The 23628-nt window shown below is 35.8% G+C and overlaps 1 protein-coding gene across 6 annotated transcripts; it reads right to left on the bottom strand.

Annotated features, from left to right (window-relative positions):
* Window positions 1–191: 191 nt before the first annotated feature.
* LOC137630381 (probable cytochrome P450 49a1) lies at window positions 192–21061 on the bottom strand. Of its 6 annotated transcripts, XM_068361823.1 has the most exons (12): window positions 20869–21006; window positions 16960–17256; window positions 14655–14895; window positions 7839–7955; window positions 7639–7715; window positions 6835–7036; window positions 6491–6668; window positions 2780–2949; window positions 2213–2291; window positions 1547–1750; window positions 757–902; window positions 192–409 (listed from the first exon to the last, which is right to left on the bottom strand). In XM_068361823.1, exons 2-11 carry the CDS (start codon window positions 17243–17245, stop codon window positions 780–782), a joined length of 1677 nt encoding a protein of 558 aa, XP_068217924.1. In that variant the 5' UTR covers window positions 17246–17256; window positions 20869–21006; the 3' UTR covers window positions 192–409; window positions 757–779. The 6 variants fall into 6 exon arrangements, with proteins under 6 accessions (XP_068217924.1, XP_068217926.1, XP_068217923.1 ...); XM_068361825.1 differs by lacking the exon at window positions 192–409 and having other exon boundaries at window positions 555–902; window positions 20967–21061; XM_068361822.1 differs by lacking the exon at window positions 192–409 and having other exon boundaries at window positions 555–902.
* Window positions 21062–23628: the final 2567 nt, after the last annotated feature.

Raw genomic sequence — 23628 nt, 5'->3', positions numbered from 1 at the left:
AATCAATCCCTAGTATTATTATGTCAATAAAATATCTTTTAGTATTCATAGTATATGATCATAAAGACCGTTTATTTTAGTATATTACATGATTATATGATATTTTTGTTAGTACTAAAGGTATTTATATCGTCTATGATGGACAATTCCATTATTGGCTTAGGGGGAAATTAAAGTCCTGTTAACTTAAAAAAAAAATCATTACATTATCCTTTCTTTCCAGAGTATAACTATACAATAAAACAGTAAGCAAAATTGAACAAAAATGAAAGTATCAAAACTCATATGAAAGTATACTTATGCAAATAATAGAGAAATTATTATTATCAACCACCCTTCCACCCCTACACTAGAAAATAACCCAGTTTCACTCAGTATCCAATAGATGGGGCCGGAGACTTGTTTATAGCTGAAATAAATGAGAATTTTGTCTAGAGGACTACCAAAAGACCATGTGGTAGCTTGTCTATCTATATGGAAAAATTATAAGATCATTATTTGCTGGCTTATACCTCTTTCTTTATTAACTTTTTGGCGAAAGGAGAGACAACATATTATTCATTCTATTTCCATTTTATTTGTATTTTTACAATACATGGATATTAAATTGTCTTGCATAATGTAATTTAATACTATAAATCTTAGTTGTATCCCTGAGGCCAGTCCTGTCTAAAAGTGCCAAAAATATTCACAGTTGCATCAAATCAAGAACACAGAGGGTTAATGATTCTGTCAATAAGAATGTTATTTCCTAACCTGAATCATTTATACCATCCTCCTTAATGAGCGTTTTCTCTTCTTTCAGTAAAGTTAAACCTCAGAGGTTCTGATGGAACCATAATTGTACGGCAAATGGAGCTCATGTCATTATACTTGTAGTCGACGTTGAAGCGTTGCATCACCTGCCAAAATAATAAACTGTTACTAACGTTCAAGATACTGAACCAAAATGAACCAAAATACCTAAAAGAATGCCTGAATAAACTAGAACTAGAAACAAATGTTACCATAAGACACATGAGTGACAAACATGGACTATCTGAACCAAGCACAAATAGTAAATTTGGTAAAAGGGCTTTCAGCTACAGTGTGCCTAGATATTATAATAAACTGCCAACTGAAATGAAGGACTTAAAGGGAGCAATTGAATTTAAGAAGAAACTAAAGACATTACTTTTCACAAGATCATATGATTTGGAAGATGCTACAATCAAAGAATTGTATAAGTTATCATGAAAATGTTTCATTAGATGATTGATATGGACCCACCCGAGAAGTAGTTCACTCGACTTCAGTGGAGGGTTGAATTTAAACCTAAAAACAAGTAAACAAGTTAAAAGGCGAATTGTGTGGGTAAAGGAGAATCACAATTGAGAGTCATAACTGATGGTAACTATAGAAATGTTGATGAATAGGACACTTAATTATTAGAATCCTACTGAAACTTGTAGCTCCTAACCTAGCCATTATTATTGTACTGATTCCACAAAGCTAACTGAATATGATCCACTCAAAAGCAATACTGTCAAAACTATGTTCTATGTACCCTAGCGAGGAAGATGTATAGCTCCTGTTCAGCGATCCTCCTGCCAACACACACCCGGGTTCCAATTCCAAAGGGCTGTGATGCATGAGGATGGATAGGTCCGTGGGGCCTGTTTCTGAACCATCTCTCTGGGATGAAGTCTTTGGCTCTCTGGAAGTTGTCCTCGTCTCCGGCCATGACCATATTGCATGTCAGCACCGCAGACTGAAACGTACAAAAAGGACCTTTTGCAGCTAATCTGAATAACTTTGGGCCAAGACATTCAAGCTTTCTCCGATGAGATCAAAGGATCGCAGAGATAAGAGTAATCCCTACCCTGCAACCGTTGCTCAGCACATCAAATTAAATTAACAAATAGATTGCTACTTATAAATTACTTTCAAGCAATGCATTCAAACTTAAGCAAGTTGATTGATATCAAAATATATAACATTCAAAAGATTAGAATTTTTTGGAGAATAGTTTAATATATAATTGCTGAAAGAGAAAGGAATGCCATTTCTATCTGCTGAAACCTACATATTTCTGCAAGGCATTTGCCACTATGATTGGTTTACTTCGTAGAAAAGTATTCTTATGAAAGCAGACTACGTGTTGTTATTCTCGTGTCAATAACATTCATTCTTCCTCTCAGAAGCTTATCCCATTCATTGTGAAATTACTCACCCCTTTTGGAACAAGGTATCCCGAAAACACTGTATCCTGTTCGATGTTCCTGATGGTGCCGAAAGCCAGAGGAAATACTCTGTAATTATAAGAATTTCCTGTAAGTATGAATTAGAAAAAAATAACAACAGTAAGTTAAAGAAAATTAATATTTCATGACTATTTTCTAAGTCGTAATTCAACCGTTTTACATGTCGCTCCCTCATTGCAAGAGGGTCGTAACTCCAAATTCCTGATTTTTCAGGAGACGCTTTTGAAAGTTGCTAAGTCCTATGAATTTGATGTTCACTAAAAATCTTCTTAGTGCCATCTCTCGGCCGCTAATTCACCTAGATTTACGACTCTTTTACCAAAAGATGCAGAATCAATTCGGCAATCGTGTACACCATATAACTCAAAACTAGCAAATTTGGAGTTACGACCCTCTTGCAATGAGGTAGCGATGTATACTTTCAGAAAGGATATCTAATAAATTAGATATATCTTATACGGTATGCTATAAAATCCACATAAATCAAGAAAAATACTACAAAAGAGCATTCAAATCAAAGGGAAACGGGAACCAACCGGAAAGACTCTTTCACAACAGCTTTCAAATAGGTCAGCTGATCGAGGTGCCTCGAAGTTAAGGGTCCCATGTGATTTCCGACTACTCGGTCTATTTCTTCCTGGAGTTTAGCCTGACATTTTGGATGCCTTGCCAGGAGATATAGTGTGAAACCGATTGTATGGGAAGTCTGAAATGATAAAAGATCATAGAAATGAATTAAGAACACTTTCCTCCTAAGGTTCTTAGCTAGGTAATAGATTGGCCAGGGCACTAGCCACTCGTTGAGATACTACCGCTAGAGGGATATGAGTTGTTTTGACTGGCCAGACAGTACTACATTGGATCCTTCTCTCTAGTTACAGTTAATTTTTCCTTTGCCCACACACACACACACACACACACACACACACACACACACACACACACACACACACACACACACTGAATAGTCTGGCCTATATTTTACATATTCTCCTCTGTCCTCATACACCTGACAACACAGATTACCAAACAATTCTTCTTCACTCAAGGGGTTACTGAACTGTAATTGTTCAGTGGCTACTTTCCTCTTGGTAAGGGTAGAAGAGACTCTTTAGCTATGGTAAGTAGCTCTTCTTGGAGAAGGACACTCCAAAATCCAACCATTGTTCTCTAGTCATGGATAGTGCCATAGCCTCTGTACTATGGTCTTCCACTCTCCTGGGTTAGAGTTCTTTTGCTTGAGGGTACACTCGAACACACTATTCTATCTCATTTCTCTCCCTCTTGTTTCGTTCAAATTTTTATAGTTTATATAGATATTTATTTTAATAATGTTACTTTTCATAGAATATTTTACTTTCCTTTTTTCCTTTCCTCACTGGGCTATTTTCCCTGTTGGAACCCCTGGGCTTATAGCATCCTGCTTTTCCAACTAGGGTTGTAGCTTATCAAGTAATAATAATAATAATAATAATAATAATAATAATAATAATAATAATAATAATAATAATAATAATAACAAAACAGAAGTTCAAAAAGACAATAACTTTCAAATGGATATCTGAATTTGAGTTATTTTCTGATCAGGAGGTTCCAGGTTGCAGTCATGGAATGCATCCCTGTGAAGTTGACTTCTATAGAGCTTTAAGGAACAGAACTTTGGTTGGTTTTTATCCTTACACTAAATATTGAGCCAATTCGTTATATAACCGGAAACTATCCCATACGTTAAGACATGCACTTCTACAACAATGAGATCACACTGACACTTTTGATAAAGGATATGAAATATCCGATATCTTATACAATGATACCTTATTGGAAAGGATTTTATGCAAAATTATATAATTTTATAATTATAAGATCATATACTGACACTTTTGATAAAGGATATAAAATACTATCCGATATTTTAAACAATGATACCTTATTGGAAAGTATTTCAAGCAAAATGTTATAAAGCCATCCACTGGGTATCTGTTCTGCAAAATCAAAGATGATAGGCATATTATTCTTATTATTATTACTAGCCAAGCTACAACCCTAGTTGGAAAAGTAAGTTGCTATACGCCCAAGGGCTCCAACAGGGAAAAATAGCCCAGTGAGGAAAGGAAATAAGGAAATAAATGAATGATTAGAATAAATTAACAATAAATCATTCTAAAAACAGTAACAACTTCAAAACAGATATGTCCTATATAAACTATTAACAACGTCAAAAACAGATATGTCAAATATAAACTATAAAAAGACTCATGTCAGCCTGGTTAAAAAAAAAAAAAAAAAAAAAAAAAAAAACAATGGTACAATGTATAAATAGTAAACGTATCTTACGAGTGAGAAAGGGCGACTTCTCCCAAGGCAAGTATTAAAAGTATGACCATTAATTGAGGTTGTGATGTTCCTAGTTGACTTTAAGAATCTCTGTTGATGCAGTTGAGATGTATTGGTCAATATGATTACGACATTGGTTATTGGAGCTTGAAAGTAATTGACTAATATATTCAGAAAATGAGCAATCAGTCACTAATGTCGAGAAGCCTTAATGTGAAATTAACAGTGGTTCTCAAACTATGGGTCGCGACCCAGTGTTTCGTTGTTTCAGCGTATTTCAGTTAATTGAATTATTCCTCTTTAACCACAAATTACTTTTGTTATGTTAGTTTTGTGAATGAAAGCAGTGCCATGGATCCCACTTGTTTAGTTTTGTGAATGAAAGGCTGTACATATCTATTTTTTCTTTCAAACTAAAGTGTATATATCATTGTACATTTCCTTTCTCTTTACTTTTCTCTGGGTCGCGAAGGAATGAAATGTTCCATATAAAGGTACCCTGACACTTGCATGACTTTTTGCCACGAATTTGTCGTGGCAAGTCGTGACATTTTGTGGCACGAACTGTAAGATAAAGAAAAAAAAAAATTACCTCAGAATCACAGCTGTCCTGTCCACATTGACACGAACTGGCACGACGAGTTCACGCATAGTTTGCGCATAGTTTGCGCACTTCCAGCATCGTCCCGACGAGTTCACGAACAGTTCGCGTATAGTTCACGACCCGGTCACGAAATTTTGTCGTGACCAAAATTTTGAACATTTAAAAATTCTCGTCACGACATGCCACGATGTCACGATAGGTTTACGAACACTTCACGCCAGTTCACGACTCGATTCGCGACAATGCGTGCCACAAATTCGTGCAAGTGTCCGCCTGGTTTAAGGTCGCTCATAAAAAAGTTTGAGACACAGATGATAATTATTGCCGTATTTGCGCCACTAATTACTTTGTTCTGTTATATACTCTCGTGCATTACACATTTTTTTTAATCAAACTAAATGGCATAGATTTATAATGGCATGAAGGATAATCGTATTACTGTGAAGGAAGCTCTGCATCGACTCGAATTTTAGTATGAAACAGCAATTCGTCTAAAAAAATAAAAAATAAAAAATAAAAGATTGTCAGTCACTCTGAATGTACAGTACACCGTTAAAAAAAAATCGTAATTTTAATCGGAAATTCTCCGTAAAAATATACTGTTCTCATCCCTATTTCAGTAAAATACAGGCGACCGTAATTTTACCCTACTTTATTATTATCTTTTACAGGTTGGTGACCGTGATATCACTCCTTTAGATAAATATACCCGTTTTTTAAAACAAAAGTCCTGGAATAAATATTGTTTTTATCGTATTTTTAATACATATTTTGAAGTGTATAATGGGAACCTCTAGTTATGTTATCCTTGGCCACATAGGCTAGTGAAAGTCGAATTGTTAAGCTGAATAATCATTTATAAAATACATTGGGTCACTTTGTAAGTCTTTAGTTATAATTTAGTAAAATGTAGTCCTTTGAAATCTGGTCACATTTTAAGACTATATTTTGACAATTTTACTTCAAAGGCGAAAATATAACACAAAAAACCAACTTTCAAGTTTAAGCAGGATATCATTGAGTTGAACATGAATTATAGTCCATATCTTTAAGCGAGGCAGATTTGCACCGACTCGCAACGGTGCCCTTTTAGCTCGGAAAAGTTTCCTGATCGCTGATTGGTTAGAATTATCTTGTCCAACCATTCAGCGATCAGGAAAGTTTTCAGAGCTTAAAGGGCACTTTTGCGAGTCGGTGCAAGTTTCATGAAAATTTTACTATTAAATATGTTTATACCGATAACCCAATTTTCTAAAAACCGTTCACATTAAAAAAAAGAGAAAAAAAAACTTTTTAAAGTTAACCTAACCGTGTCTATTCCGGCGAAGAGCATATCGAGCATGAGGGTGACCACGTCCTTCCTGCTCAGTCCTGGAGTCAACAACAGTGTCTCCATCAGAGTCAGCTCTTCTTCTTCTTCTCCCCCAGGTTGGGACTTCTTGGCCAGAAGCTGAGCCTCGGTTTGTCTGATGTTCTCATCTGCTACCCTGCAAATTTGTTCACGTTTTCACACGATATCTATCAATGTTACCTTACTAAAGAAAGAATCATTGTTCAATAGAGATGTTTATTCCTACAAGGATTAGACATTGTCAATCTTCCACAAAACTATCGTATAATAATTATTTATTTCAATATATCTCCTTTGCTTACCTTAAGAATTCCGCGTGGCTATTCTTGAGCTGTGTGTAAGCAGGCGTTGGGAAAAACTTCCACAAAGGCGCTCCAAACTCGGTCTTATTCATTGCATCAAACATTCTATTGGCTTCTCTGATGAGTATCATAGGTTCGGAACTGTCTGGTAGGTTTGGGTCTAAGCACCCCATACGACGATTAAGGGCAACTAGACCCACAGCTGATGGGGAAGATGTTTAGGAGAAAATCCATTTCAATATTGAGGTAGTGAGAGAGGCAGGGGGAGAGAAGCTGCAACTATAGTCCATTCCTTTCAGCGAGGTAGATTTGCACAGACTCGCAATGGAGCCCTTTTAGCTCGGAAAAGTTTCCTGATCGCTAATTGGTTAGAATTATCTTGTCCAACCAATCAGCGATCAGGAAACTTTTTGAAGCTAAAAGGGCACCGCTGCACCGACTCGAAACGGTGCCCTTTTAGCTCGGAAAAGTTTCCTGATCGCTAATTGGTAAGAATTATCTTGTCCAACCAATCAGCGATCAGGAAACTTTTTCTCGAGCTAAAAGGGCACCACTGCGAGTTGGCGCAAATATGCCACGCTAAAAAAATGGGCTATAGTATTGGTAGCAAACAGGAGTATCACTTTCTGAAGGGAAACCCAGACGGGTCAGTGATCATTGTAGTAGATGTACCGATTAACCAATTGTTGGCCAAATTCTGATGATGTGAAATAAATAGAAAAATGGCTAATTTCTCAGATAATAAAAAAAAAGTGTTACCAGACATATAATGAATCATAACCTATCGCAATAATACACACTTACATTCCAATCCCCATTTGTAGAGCTCCGTCTGGAAGTGGCTGGGCATTTCCCCATACTCCTTTTGAAAACTGTCGATTCTGGGGGAAAGGGAACCAGGACTTGAATCAAATGACAAACTGGAATAAATTGACCTCATGTTACAGATAATCACACCTTCATTTATAGTGAGCTAAACGCAAATCAACGGAGCTTATTCCTACCTCTCCATGAAGTCCAGAGCAACCTCATCCATGTCTTTGATGTAAGCACTTATGTTCTTCTTCTTCATCATTGGGGTTTGTACTCGACTACGCACTCTTTTCCATTCCTCGTAATTGCTGGAAATAGAGATGAATGAACTTTCAGCCAAAAAAGAAAAAAAAATATAACGAGCGAGTAAGCACTTTTTACGGGTGTAGGATATAGTCAAGTTACGAATGGGTGAGATTAGAGAGAGAGAGAGAGAGAGAGAGAGAGAGAGAGAGAGAGAGAGAGAGAGAGAGAGAGAGAGATTAGAGCCGCTGCTTATATGTTCATATCGTATTTCATAGCTTTCCATAAAAAAAAAGAGTGCTTTTTTCGTATCGATCTAGTGTCTAATAAATACTGATCTCAGTGTTGCACCTTCCCTATTCAGAGGGAGCCTCGATCCTCTGTAGCTAGACTTAGGAGACGAATATTCTGACAAGTTGCTATTCAATTGCCCACACCGCAATTTTCTGCATGTAACCACCTGGTTGTCCTACCACAAAAGAGCAGCAATGTGGGCACGCGTCGCGCAGTGTTGCAGCGAATGTCCTGAGGGCTCGGCCAGACCAAGCGCGGCTAGCGGCGAGGTTAGCGGCAAGAGGCTATGGCGGCAAATTGAAACCTTAGGTATCTTATGTAGGTGGCCAGATAGGAGGCGTGGGAAGCCTCGCGCCTCCTATCTGGCTACCTACAGGCGGCAAGAGGTTATGGCGGCAAATTGAAACCTTAGGTATCTTATGTAGGTGGCCAGATAGGAGGCGCGGGAAGCCTCGCGCCTCCTATCTGGCCACCTACAGGCGGCAAGAGGTTATGGCGGCAAATTGAAACCTTAGGTATCTTATGTAGGTGGCCAGATAGGAGGCGCGGGAAGCCTCGCGCCTCCTATCTGGCCACCTACAGGCAGCAAGAGGTTATGGCGGCCTCGCGCCTCCTATCTGGCCACCTACATAAGATACCTAAGGTTTCAATTTGCCGCCATAACCTCTTGCTGCCTGTAGGTGGCCAGATAGGAGGCGCGAGGCTTCCCGCACCTCCTATCTGGCCACCTACAGGCGGCAAGAGGTTATGGCGGCAAATTGAAACCTTAGGTACCTTATGTAGGTGGCCAGATAGGAGGCGCGGGAAGCCTCGCGCCTCCTATCTGGCCACCTACAGGCAGCAAGAGGTTATGGCAGCAAATTGAAACCTTAGGTATCTTATGTAGGTGGCCAGATAGGAGGCGCGAGAGCCTCGCGCCTCTTATCTGGCCACCTACATAAGATACCTAAGGTTTCAATTTGCCGCCATAACCTCTTGCTGCCTGTAGGTGGCCAGATAGGAGGCGCGAGGCTTCCCGCACCTCCTATCTGGCCACCTACAGGCGGCAAGAGGTTATGGCGGCAAATTGAAACCTTAGGTATCTTATGTAGGCGGCCAGATAGGAGGCGCGGGAAGCCTCGCACCTCCTATCTGGCCACCTACAGGCGGAAAGAGGTTATGGCGGCAAATTGAAACCTTAGGTATCTTATGTAGATGGCCAGATAGGAGGCGCGGGAAGCCTCACGCCTCCTATCTGGCCACCTACAGGCAGCAAGAGGTTATGGCGGCATATTAAAACCTTAGGTATCTTATGTAGGTGGCCAGATAGGAGGCGCGGGAAGCCTCGCACCTCCTATCTGGCCACCTACAGGCGGCAAGAGGTTATGGCTGCAAATTGAAACCTTAGGTATCTTATGTAGATGGCCAGATAGGAGGCGCGGGAAGCCTCACGCCTCCTATCTGGCCACCTACAGGCAGCAAGAGGTTATGGCGGCATATTAAAACCTTAGGTATCTTATGTAGGTGGCCAGATAGGAGGCGCGGGAAGCCTCACGCCTCCTATCTGGCCACCTACAGGCAGCAAGAGGTTATGGCAGCATATTAAAACCTTAGGTATCTTATGTAGGTGGCCAGATAGGAGGCGCGGGAAGCCTCGCACCTCCTATCTGGCCACCTACAGGCGGCAAGAGGTTATGGCGGCAAATTGAAACCTTAGGTATCTTATGTAGGTGGCCAGATAGGAGTCGCGAGCCTCGCGACTCCTATCTGGCCACCTACATAAGATACCTAAGGTTTCAATTTGCCGCCATAACCTCTTGCCGCTAACCTCGCCACTAGCCGCGCTTGGTCTGGCTGGGCCCTGAGTCAAATGTTCCAGAGACCATGATTGTGATGGTTCTGCTGAGGCAAAGACCTACCAACATGAGATTTTGACTTGCCCGTGTGTCCGTTCAAAACAAGGCTCACCACAATTGTCCCTGCTATAGATTGATTTGGAGTTTGCTGGCAGCTTGCCATCGAAGGTCATTAAGACAGATATCTTTTGTTAAAAATAAAGAAAAAGAGGGAACTAAATTTAAAACCATGAAAGAGATGTGGGGCTCAGACAAAACCAGCCCCTGAGCTACTTGCCACATGGATGCTACAGAAACATCCATTTTGCCTTCTCACCTCAATGCTGTCTTATACAAGAATAAGGATGAGAAGTTATACGTTTACAACTATAATACATTTTATTTTCAAGATGCTCTCTAGATTGAAATGTCTGTATTGATAGATTTCATCTTTTAATGACATTGTAGCGTATCATTGATATATAATAGTTTAGTAGGTTGTCTATTAAAATGTATGTTTTTGCCTTACATGGCTGTTCCCACCTTGTCTACAATAAAATGGCTCTGTTGACGTAAGTCTTTATATGGATGTTACGTTTGGTTATTTCATTTAGTTTTATATATTTATCTTGAATTTATTCATTTTCCTATAAAGAAGGCGTAAGTTATTTTTTCAGACATGACTGGGTATTGACAAAAATTTTTAGTTGACAACTTTCTCACGGAAGGCTTATTTTGGAGGCTTTTTTTTTTTTTTTTTTTTTGGTTGATTATGTCTTTATTTTTTTTATATTCATGCTGATACATTTTAGTAATCTTTAAAAAGCATTTTGTTATTATGTTGGCATAATACTCTTTTCTACTGTTTGTTTAATCAATAATACTAGGCAGGCAGTTAATTCTAATAGCCAGGCCTTCTCCATCATGAGGCTCAATACTACACTGTATTCCAGAAGTTTTAATCCAGCTGTTACCAAGTTGTGGAATGTTCTTCCTAATCGGGTAGTTGAATCAGTAGATCTTCAAAAGTTCAAAGTTGGAGCAAATGTTTTTATGTTGACCAGGCTGACATGAGTCTTTTTATAGTTTATATGACATATCTGTTTTTGACGTTGTTAATAGTTTATATAGGACATATCTATTTTGACGCTGTTACTGTTTTTAGAATGATATATTGTTAATTCATTCTCTTCATTATTTATTTCCTTATTTCCTTTCCTCACTGGGCTATTTTTCCCTGTTGGAGCCCTTGGGCTTATATTATCTTGCTTCTCCAACTAGGGTTGTAGCTTGGCTAATAATAATAATAATAATAATGATAATAATAATAATAATAATATTCTTTTCAAGATGAACCGTGAATCGACGGTGGTTTAAAAAACACAGCATAGAAAGAATGAAGGGAAAAAAAACTGTTTGTTTCTCCTACCCTTCTTTGCGTTCAGATCCGTTCGCCTCCTCTACCAGTTTTCCTTTGTACTGTCTGTTTCATTTAACTTCATTTGATCTATTTCTTGATTTTCTTTCAGTTGTTCGTTACTTATTGACCAACGTGACTTTATGCCATAACGAGCTTATTTTAAAAGATGTCACAGTCGCTTCATGATCATATTTTTTTTCTAAATATTCTCCTCCAACATAATCAATAGGTAAAGGCAAATAAACCTACTAGCAAACTTAACACATACCACACTCAGAATCATATTCTTTCTAAATATTCTCCTCCAACATAATCAATAGCTAAAGGCAAATGAACCTACTAGCAGACTTAACACATACCTCACTCAGAATCATATTCTTTCTAAATATTCTCCTCCAACATAATCAATAGCAATAGGCAAATGAACCTACTAGCAGACTTAACACATACCACACTCAGAATCACATTCTTTCTAAATATTCTCCTCCAACATAATCAATAGCAATAAGCAAATGAACCTACTAGCAGACTTAACACATACCACACTCAGAATCATATTCTTTCTAAATATTCTCCTCCAACATAATCAATAGCAATAAGCAAATGAACCTACTAGCAGACTTAACACATACCACACTCAGAATCATATTCTTTCTAAATATTCTCCTCCAACATAATCAATAGGTAAAGGCAAATGAACCTACTAGCAGACTTAACACATACCACACTCAGAATCATATTCTTTCTAAATATTCTCCTCCAACATAATCAATAGCAATAGGCAAATGAACCTACTAGCAAACTAAACACATACCACACTCAGAATCATATTCTTTCTAAATATTCTCCTCCAACATAATCAATAGCAATAGGCAAATGAACCTACTAGCAAACTAAACACATACCACACTCAGAATCATATTCTTTCTAAATATTCTCCTCCAACATAATCAATAGCAATAGGCAAATGAACCTACTAGCAGACTAAACACATACCACACTCAGAATCATATTCTTTCTAAATATTCTCCTCCAACATAATCAATAGGTAAAGGCAAATGAACCTACTAGCAGACTTAACACATACCACACTCAGAATCATATTCTTTCTAAATATTCTCCTCCAACATAATCAATAGCAATAGGCAAATGAACCTACTAGCAAACTAAACACATACCACACTCAGAATCATATTCTTTCTAAATATTCTCCTCCAACATAATCAATAGCAATAGGCAAATGAACCTACTAGCAGACTAAACACATACCACACTCAGAATCATATTCTTTCTAAATATTCTCCTCCAACATAATCAATAGCAATAGGCAAATGAACCTACTAGCAGACTAAACACATACCACACTCAGAATCATATTCTTTCTAAATATTCTCCTCCAACATAATCAATAGCAATAGGCAAATGAACCTACTAGCAGACTAAACACATACCACACTCAGAATCATATTCTTTCTAAATATTCTCCTCCAACATAATCAATAGGTAAAGGCAAATGAACCTACTAGCAGACTTAACACATACCACACTCAGAATCATATTCTTTCTAAATATTCTCCTCCAACATAATCAATAGCAATAGGCAAATGAACCTACTAGCAGACTAAACACATACCACACTCAGAATCATATTCTTTCTAAATATTCTCCTCCAACATAATCAATAGCAATAGGCAAATGAACCTACTAGCAGACTAAACACATACCACACTCAGAATCATATTCTTTCTAAATATTCTCCTCCAACATAATCAATAGGTAAAGGCAAATGAACCTACTAGCAGACTTAACACATACCACACTCAGAATCATATTCTTTCTAAATATTCTCCTCCAACATAATCAATAGCAATAGGCAAATGAACCTACTAGCAAACTAAACACATACCACACTCAGAATCATATTCTTTCTAAATATTCTCCTCCAACATAATCAATAGGTAAAGGCAAATAAACCTACTAGCAGACTTAACACATACCACACTCAGAATCATATTCTTTCTAAATATTCTCCTCCAACATAATCAATAGGTAAAGGCAAATGAACCTACTAGCAGACTTAACACATACCACACTCAGAATCATATTCTTTCTAAATATTCTCCTCCAACATAATCAATAGGTAAAGGCAAATGAACCTACTAGCAGACTTAACACATACCACACTCAGAATCATATTCTTTCTAAATATTCTCCTCCAACATAATCAATAGGTAAAGGCAAATGAACCTACTAGCAAACTAAACACATACCACACTCAGAATCATATTCTTTCTAAATATTCTCCTCCAACATAATCAATAGGTAAAGGCAAATGAACCTACTAGCAGACTTAACACATACCACACTCAGAATCATATTCTTTCTAAATATTCTCCTCCAACATAATCAATAGCAATAGGCAAATGAACCTACTAGCAGACTAAACACATACCACACTCAGAATCATATTCTTTCTAAATATTCTCCTCCAACATAATCAATAGGTAAAGGCAAATGAACCTACTAGCAGACTTAACACATACCACACTCAGAATCATATTCTTTCTAAATATTCTCCTCCAACATAATCAATAGCTAAAGGCAAATAAACCTACTAGCAGACTTAACACATACCACACTCAGAATCATATTCTTTCTAAATATTCTCCTCCAACATAATCAATAGCAATAGGCAAATGAACCTACTAGCAAACTAAACACATACCACACTCAGAATCATATTCTTTCTAAATATTCTCCTCCAACATAATCAATAGCTAAAGGCAAATAAACCTACTAGCAGACTTAACACATACCACACTCAGAATCATATTCTTTCTAAATATTCTCCTCCAACATAATCAATAGCAATAGGCAAATGAACCTACTAGCAGACTAAACACATACCACACTCAGAATCATATTCTTTCTAAATATTCTCCTCCAACATAATCAATAGCAATAGGCAAATAAACCTACTAGCAGACTTAACACATACCACACTCAGAATCATATTCTTTCTAAATATTCTCCTCCAACATAATCAATAGCTAAAGGCAAATAAACCTACTAGCAGACTTAACACATACCACACTCAGAATCATATTCTTTCTAAATATTCTCCTCCAACATAATCAATAGCAATAGGCAAACGAACCTACTAGCAAACTAAACACATACAACACGCAGATCAACGACAAAATTAAAACAAATAAATTGTCAGTAGACCTACTCACGAGATCAGCAAACCAAACTTCTCCTCGAAATAGTTATCGACATTTTCCTCTCGTATCTTCTTCATAGACATGTTCCCTATTCGCAAGGGATTGTTCATGGAGACTCGCGTCAAAGTCTCGCAGTCGTCGGCTTTGTAAATGATAATCATGGGAGCTGTACCTGGTATGTCCAGCCTGACGATGGGCCCATATTTGTTATTCAATTTCCGCCAGTAATCACCGAGTTTGTCCCTCTTGAAATCTGGCAATGGTCAAATACATATCCATTATTGTTAAATGAGATCTAACGTGGCCTTACACCTGAAAAGATTATTTTATTGTTTTACATATCATGAGTCTATTATTGTTAAATGAGATCTAACATGGCCTTACACCTGAAAAGATTATTTTATTGTTTTTTTTTTCACTTGGAATTATTTTAAAAGCATCATAATGCATACCGAAGTACTGATTAACTATAGTTAATTTTTATAGAGAGGCAGATTTGCACCGACTCGCAGTGGTGTCCTTTTAGCTCGGAAAAGTTTCCTGATCGCTGATTGGTTGGACAAGATAATGCTAACCAATCAGCGATCAGGAAACTTTCCCGAGCTAAAAGGACACCGCTGCGAGTCTGTGAAAATCTGCCTCGCTAAAAGAAATGGACTATAGAGGGAAACTTTTATATTAGCAGAAAAAGATTAATTTCCCTTTTAAATGTTTTCCCCTATGGATTGTAAACCACCTTGACCTCTGTGGGATAAGAATTTACATGGAAGATTGTGAAACAAATGTTGAGAGTTGAGACCAGCAGACGAGAGAGAGAGAGAGAGAGAGAGAGAGAGAGAGAGAGAGAGAGAGAGAGAGAGAGAGAGAGAGAGAGAGAGAGAGAGAGAGGTCTCAGACAATGTTCTAGGTTATGTCTGGGGTCTGGCCATTTTCATCACCACACTGGCCACTGCGAATTGGTGATGGTGGGAGACTTTCGTCTGATCGCTCACAGCAAACCAACCCAGTATAAGTGATTCTGACTAGTATAACTTAGCTGATCATGGCGATACCACTTCACCACGTTAAGGTATCCCCACTCAATAATGTGTGTGTGCAGACGAGAGAGAGAGAGAGAGAGAGAGAGAGAGAGAGAGAGAGAGAGAGAGAGAGAGAGAGAGAGAGAGAGAGATTATTGAAACAAATTAAAACCTAACAGCCTGCATGTGACAGGACGGTAAACATTAGCAGCCTAATTGGATGCTTTTCCTTATTTTAGATTTGCTTGCTAAAATATTTACCTACATTCCAACCTATAAAAAATTTGTAGATTTTACTTTTGAATTTGATTTTGATGTTTTAAATTTCCATGGAGACATTTTGAACAAGGAACAGCGTTTCAACACTTTTACGGTGACTTAATTTCTTTGAACATAAACTTTTTTTTATCATATATAATAATAATGTAAATCGAGCCTTTGCAGAAAATGAAAATATCCGAGAAGCCTTCTTAGGAAAAACTTTCAATTGTTGGCAATACCAGAAAAGCTGTCTTTTCTTCTTCTTCTTCTTCTTCTTCTTCTTCTTCTTATTATTATTATTATTATTATCATTATTAATTGCTAAACTACAACCCTAGTTGGAAAAGCAGAATGCTATAGGCCCAGGGACTCCAACAGGGAAAATAGCCCAATGAGGAAAGGAAACAAGGAAAAATAATATATTCTAAGAACAGTAACATTAGAAAAAAAAATCTCCTATATAAACTATAAAAACATAACAAAACAAGAGGAAGAGAAATAAGATAGAAGAGTGTGCCCGAGTGTACCCTCAAGCAAGAGAACTCTAACACCAAGACAGTGGAAGATCATCGTACGGAGGCTATGGCACTATCCTTTCATTGTAACAATCACGTGACTTATATCAAGCTATCTATTGTTTAACCCTTTTACCCCCAAAGGACGTACTGGTGCGTTTCACAAAACTCATCCCTTTAACCCCATGGATGCACTGGTACGTCATTGCAAAAAAACTGCTATTTTCATTGTTTTTTGCATCTTTTTGATAACTTTATGAGAAATTTCAGGCATTTTCCAAAAGAATGAGACCAACCTGACCTCTCTATGACGAAAATTAAGGCTGTTAGAGCAATTTAAAAAATATATATTGCAAACTGTGCTTGGAAAAAAAAGCCTAGGGGTTAATGGTTGGAAAGTTCCAAATAGCCAGGGGATAAAAGGGTTAAAGCTATCATATCAATTATATCTATTACCCGCTAACTAAACAATAGTTAAACTATAAAAACCAGGTGGAAATTTCATAATTGATAGATTCTCACCTCTGTCCAAAGTCATGGAAAATATGGGAAATTTCATATCCGAAAGGCTCTCACCTCTGTCCAAAGTCATGGAAAATAATGATCCAAAGATAGGAATCCTCATCGGTCCAGGGATTTCTGAGAATGGTTTGTAAGCGACGGCTTCTTGGACAGGCGCTTCAGCTATTTGCTTATTAACTGCCGATGAAGAAGCATGTCTCAGAAAGTAAGTGGCTGGCTGCTGGAAAGTCAACCGTAATGACTGACAGCTGATCTTAGAAATTCCTTTGTACAGGTGGCCAGACATTGTTGATCAATCTGTTAAAAAAAGAAAGAAAAAAAAAATTATAAATCTCCTGATTGTGATAATTAATTTTTTAATAACACCAGTTACATAAAACAGATTCTAGCAAGAATATATTTGGTGATTTGGACACTAAAGAAATGAAAGTTCCAAGTAAAGAAATCTGGAAAAAAAATTGTAAATCTTAATTATGATAATAATTTCTTTTTAATAACACCAGTTACATAAAATAGATTCTGGAATAGATATATCTACTGATTTCGACACTAAAGAAATTAATTTTCCAAGTACTGTAATACTTTAAATCTGAAATTTTATTGAACACGTGTGAAAACGAGAAAATTCATTATAAAAACGATGCTGGCTCTACAAATGTACAACATAAAACTTCACTGATAAAAAGGTCCATGTTCAAGAAATGTATTGTGGAATGCAAATACTTAATAGAGATTTTTGCTCTTGATGTGTGTGACAACAAACGACCTTAGTTTGACCTAAGGTCGTCCTTTGAAGTCATTGAATTATCGATACGTGTTTTACTGTAATTCTTTCTCACGCTGATATTGCTAAGTCTTTTTTTTTTTTTTTCCGAGCTTCAGGATTTATTTAAAGAATAAGAAAGCAGAATGATCTGTTTTGGTTTTAATATTGAAAGAATATATCTCGCTGTTTATTTGAAAACTGTTTCTTCTTCTTCTTATTATTATTATTATTATTATTATTATTATTATTATTATTATTATTATTATTATTATTATTATTATTATTAAATGCTAAGCTACAACCCTAGTTGGAAAAGCAGGATGCTATAAGCCCAGGGGTTCCAACAGGGAAAATAGCCCAGTGTGGAAAGGAAATAAGGAAAAATAAAATATTTTATGAATAGTAACAATATTGAAATAAATATTTCCTATTTAAACTATAAAAACTTTAAGAAAACAAGAGGAAGAGGAACTAGATAGAAAAGTGTGCCCGAGTGTACCCTCAAGCAAGAGAACTCTAACCCAAGAGAGTGGAAGACCATGGTACAAAGGCTATGGCACTACCCAAGACTAGAGAACAATGGTTTGATTTTGGAGTGTCCTTCTAGAAGAGCTGCTTACCATAGCTAAAAGAGTCTCTTCTACCCCTACCAAGAGGAAAGTGGCCACTGAACAATTACATTCCCTTAAAAAGGCTCTCACATCCTTTTTAAAGACCGGGGAGCTCTCTAAGTAATATTCATATGAGACTCTAGTCATTTACCTGAAGTATTATCAGACTACCACGAACAAAATCTATATTTGAATATTTAAAGATTTAAAGGCCGCTCATGAAAGGCAAAGGCAAGGGACAGTGACATTACCCTATCATACAGGATAATGCCCTAGAGACTGACATATATATATATATATATATATATATATATATATATATATATATATATATATATATATATATATATATATATATATATATATCATGTGTCTGAAAGTGTGATGATTGACAGATCAGGATTGGGAAAGCTAGAAAGAGACAATCAAAGAGAAAAGGAGAGGAGAAGAGGACGTTGAAGAAAAGATAAAAAGTAAAGAGAGAGAGAGAGAGAGAGAGAGAGAGAGAGAGAGAGAGAGAGAGAGAGAGAGAGAGAGAGAGAGAGAGAGAGAGAGAGAGAGAGAGAAATCAGGATTGGGAAAACTAGAAAGAGACAATCAAACAGTAAAGGAGAGGAGAAGAGGACGTTGAAGAAAAGATAAAAAGAGAGAGAGAGAGAGAGAGAGAGAGAGAGAGAGAGAGAGAGAGAGAGAGAGAGAGAGAGAGAGAGAGAGAGAGAGATTAAACTCCTTATTCTAAAATGTTAATTACTATAATTTGATGTCCCTATCTAAACATTTAAATGCTCTGGAACTGTACAATCGTCAAGAAAACTATAAATTTATCTATATTCGTATTTGAAAGAATTCACTAATTGTTATAAGAATTCAGAGACATTTTTCTTATATGTATTATTTTTCTAGAGATATCAATGTTCAAGGTTATCACTGGTGTTATCAGCAATACAAGATAACACCTGAATAAGTTTTTTTTTTTTTTTTTTTTTTTTTAAATACTTTGTAAACATCAGGTAATAATATTCGTTTATATTCAGAATTTCAAACTAATTGTTGACTTCTTTCAGATCCTGCACTATTGGTGAAAGTGTTGGAGACTACACAATATTTATATATCAAATATTTCTTTTAATGTTGTTAATGTTTTTTAAAATATTATATTTTTATTTTTCATTACTTCTTATATCGTTTATTTAGTTCCTTATTTCCTTTCCTCACCGGGCTATTTTTCCCTGTAATAAAAAATTAAGATTTTTTAAAAACATCAATAATATTAAAACAGATATTTGATATAAAATATAAAAGGACTTCTGTATGCATAATATATCATGAACATTTATAAAATATTTTGTGAGATAATCTATTTCACTTATATGAACGTTTGGGCAGCCATGCCAGTCTGGAATTTGTGTGTTTTTTTATGAAAATATTTTCATTCACATTAATTTAACAAAACTGTTCATATGGATGAACAAAGATCTTCAGTCATGATGAAACGCATTTAGAAAACTCTTTTCACTATTTGCAAAAGGACACTCCAAAATCAAACCATTGTTCTCTAGTCTTGGGTAGTGCCATAGCCTCTGTACCATGGTCTTCCACTGTCTTGGGTTAGAGTTCTCTTGCTTGAGGGTACACTCAGGCACACTATTCTATCTCGTTTTTCTTCCTCTTGTTTTGTTAAAGTTTTCATAGTTTATATAGGAAATATTTATTTAAATGTCATTGTTCTTAAAATATATTATTTTCCTTGTTTCCTCTCCTCACTGAGCTATTTTCCCTGTTTGGGGCCCCTGGGCTTATAGCATCTTGCTTTTCCAACTAGGGTTGTAGCTTAGAAAGTAATAATAATAATAATAATAATAATAATAATAATAATAATAATAATAATAATAATAATAATAATAATCTTGAACACTACAAATATTGGCAATGTTATTCCAACTAAATTGTTCATATGGTTGAACAAAGATCTTCAGTCATGATGAAACGCATTTAGAAAACTCTTTTCAGTATTTGCAAATGATCATAGTCGCTGGATAGTGTTGAACACTGCAAATATTAGCAACATTGCATACAGAACACAGCAAGAAAACACAGGGAGTGAAAATATAAACACTATGTTGTCATAGCGGAACGTTTCCAAAATGATCATAAGACCCTCCTCCTATTACTGCAACTGGAGCAGAAGAGATTGCTTTACCGTTAAAATGATTGAATTTAAAGAAAACTGTTGAGGGAAAAATAGTTTGAAGTTGTAAAGAGGTTCACACGATTTTTAGATAACGACACTCATTAGCTTCAAGGTTTAGAAAATATTATCACAGACCATATAATTCAAGTTGAAGAAAATCTCTCATAGATATGGTTTCCAAGCAACGAGATGATTGACAGCTTGAGATACCATATAGTGTTTTTTTACGATTTATATACACATCGTTTTAACGTATTCGTGAATTTAATAAGAATCCATAAGTAAGTTAATCCTATCATACGCCTTAAATGATGTTAATATAACAATTGCTCTATTCTTACCTGCACGCCTTGATATGAAGCAACCAAATGACTCTTCGTAGCGAAACAAAATGCTAAATTACTTTATTGCATCTGAGAAATTATATAGCTTCACTAACCTTCTGTTTAGACTGTCCTTTAAGGGAAGGAGGACACTCAGGCTAACTATAGTTATGAGGACTTAGTTGCCAGATCATGAATTTTACGGCTAAATGTTTCATTCATTTGCATTCCTTTTCTTCAGTTTGTTTATATGTATGTATGTATGTATGTATGTATGTATATATATATATATATATATATATATATATATATATATATATATATATATATATATATATATATATATATATATATATGAATGTCCGTTTAAAAACGTTGAACGATCATTGTGGCATTGTCCCTCTGAGGTTCAATATTAATTGTTCAAGGCCAGAATGATTCGAGCTGCCTCTTCCTTTTTATTCTTTGATTCTTGCTATTCAATGTTTTCAAGCATAAATTTTAGTGTAATTAACTTGTTAGTTAAAGAATTGAGAAGAAAAAAGCCAATGGAAACATGGACCAAGCTGTTAGCTGCAATACCCGACGAAACAATTTGTGATGGAAATGACAAATGAAAACGTGAATTTATTCTTAGTCTGCTTTTCAAAGGCATTTGGCCAACTTATAATGTCAAATTAAAAAATCCCTTTAAAAAGTTCACAAATCATTAATGCTCCCAAACATTAACCATTACATATATGTTTACATATGTTTTCATATCAGTCATGATTGTGTTCCTTAGAGAAATATCTTAACTGCTGATGAGCCGATTTTGCCATTATATGAAGTAGCTAATATTATAGTTTTTTTTTTTATTTAGTTCGCATTTTTATAATAGCAAACGTAAAATGTTCACTGTGATGCACACACACACACACACACACACACACACACACACACACACACACACACACACACACACATATATATATATATATATATATATATATATATATATATATATATATATATATATATATATATATATATATATATATATATATATATATATATATATATATATATATATATATATATATATATATTATCTGGTAGTAAGAGTGAGGAAAAAAATACAAAGTAGGAAAGTAAGTAAGCGTGAGCAGCCTATGTGAAATATTCCTTCACCAAGGAGAGAAATTACTGGCAGAAAAGTAGGCTAAGGATGCAACCGTGCTCTGCAGACGAGCTGAGCTATCCTAATCAGCTAGGGTTTTAGTATGAGCAATTCTAGCAGCAATTTGGAGCTATATGCGAAGCAATATCGAGGTGAAGGTTTTATAGATATACATACATATCACATTTACAATCATTTTGCAGTCATGCAAATTTAAGACTGGTTAATTTGAGGCTGCTGGGTCTATGGGTCTATCAAAGATTAGGGCCTCTTAGGATTAGCCTATATATATATATATATATATATATATATATATATATATATATATATATATATATATATATATATATATATAATATGTGTGTGTGTGTGTGTGTGTGTGTGTGTGTGTGTGTGTATGTGCGTGGTGTGTGTGTGTGTGTGTGTGTGTGTGTGTGTAGGTGTCAATATGGTACATGATCTACTCTAACGTTTCTGCTACTGTAGAAGAATGCAATGAAATAAAGCTTTTCAGCCACATATCTGTTCATTTGCGTCCCAGACAACTATTCTTTAACGGCAATTCTCTGACTTTAGGTAAAATTTCAAGGACTTAAGGTGTTTGGGGAGCTTCTAGGTCTAGCTGCTGACTCCTTCCCTGGTCCTAGCATGTGTGTAGAGAGGTTTGTTCCTTGATATGTATGTATGGTTAGTCTCTAGGGCCACTGTCCTGCAAGCTAGGACAACGTCATTGTCCCTTGCCTCTGCCATTCATGAGAGGCCTTTAAACATTCAAACTCCTTTAAGTGATCATGATTGATTGGAGTACAAGAAAAGGTTCATTTATTCGAAATTAAATTGCACTGCAATAAACAAAATATCAGTACTTTTCTTCTAAATATTCTTATCAAGTAGGAAAAAATATAGACATGTTTCTTACCACGTAAGGTTATGAATGAACAATTTGATTTTAATGTAATGATACCTGTTGCATAAGAAGCAAATTATGAACAATGATCTTTTTTTCTTCTTTTTACAGAGTCGATTTGCTGATAAAACGAAAGTCTTTATCAACGTGAGACAGATTACTTAGTAGATATATAAAAGGAAAATGTTTTAAATACTTAGCTTAGAAATTAACATTGAATTGAATCTCAAGTTAACGTAAATAGGGTATGATTTCTGTATTAGTTGATTCCTTACCTTTAAATTTTTTTTTTTTTTTTTTTTTTTTTTTTTTTTTTAACGAGACATATTTGGACTGAATACTCTTGTAGTCTACACAGTTTTCATATCGTAAGTACAGTCTAACATTAAAACATCGCATAAAAAATCAATTCCATTTAGCTTTATCAAAACAGGCTGAACATGCAACTTGAATTATGTATCCGTTTGTAGAAAAAATAAACGGAGACCCTTTTTGTATCAATACATAATTTTCCGATGACGTCACCAGATCTAACTGTCATCGTGACTTGCTACTTTGAAAACAGTTCTCCATGAAGGTTACAAAAGTTGCCATAAATATCCATTTCACTGTTATCTCCCCTATTCAAAATTAAGCCTCGTCGTCTGTCTGCTTCTCGAAGAATCTGACATATGAATAAAATTATTTGGAACAGTTAGCGATTCTTTAAGAA

Source organism: Palaemon carinicauda, chromosome 38 (genome assembly GCF_036898095.1).
Source record: "Palaemon carinicauda isolate YSFRI2023 chromosome 38, ASM3689809v2, whole genome shotgun sequence".
NCBI lineage: Eukaryota > Metazoa > Arthropoda > Malacostraca > Decapoda > Palaemonidae > Palaemon > Palaemon carinicauda.
This window is presented reverse-complemented; position numbering and strand designations above follow the sequence as displayed.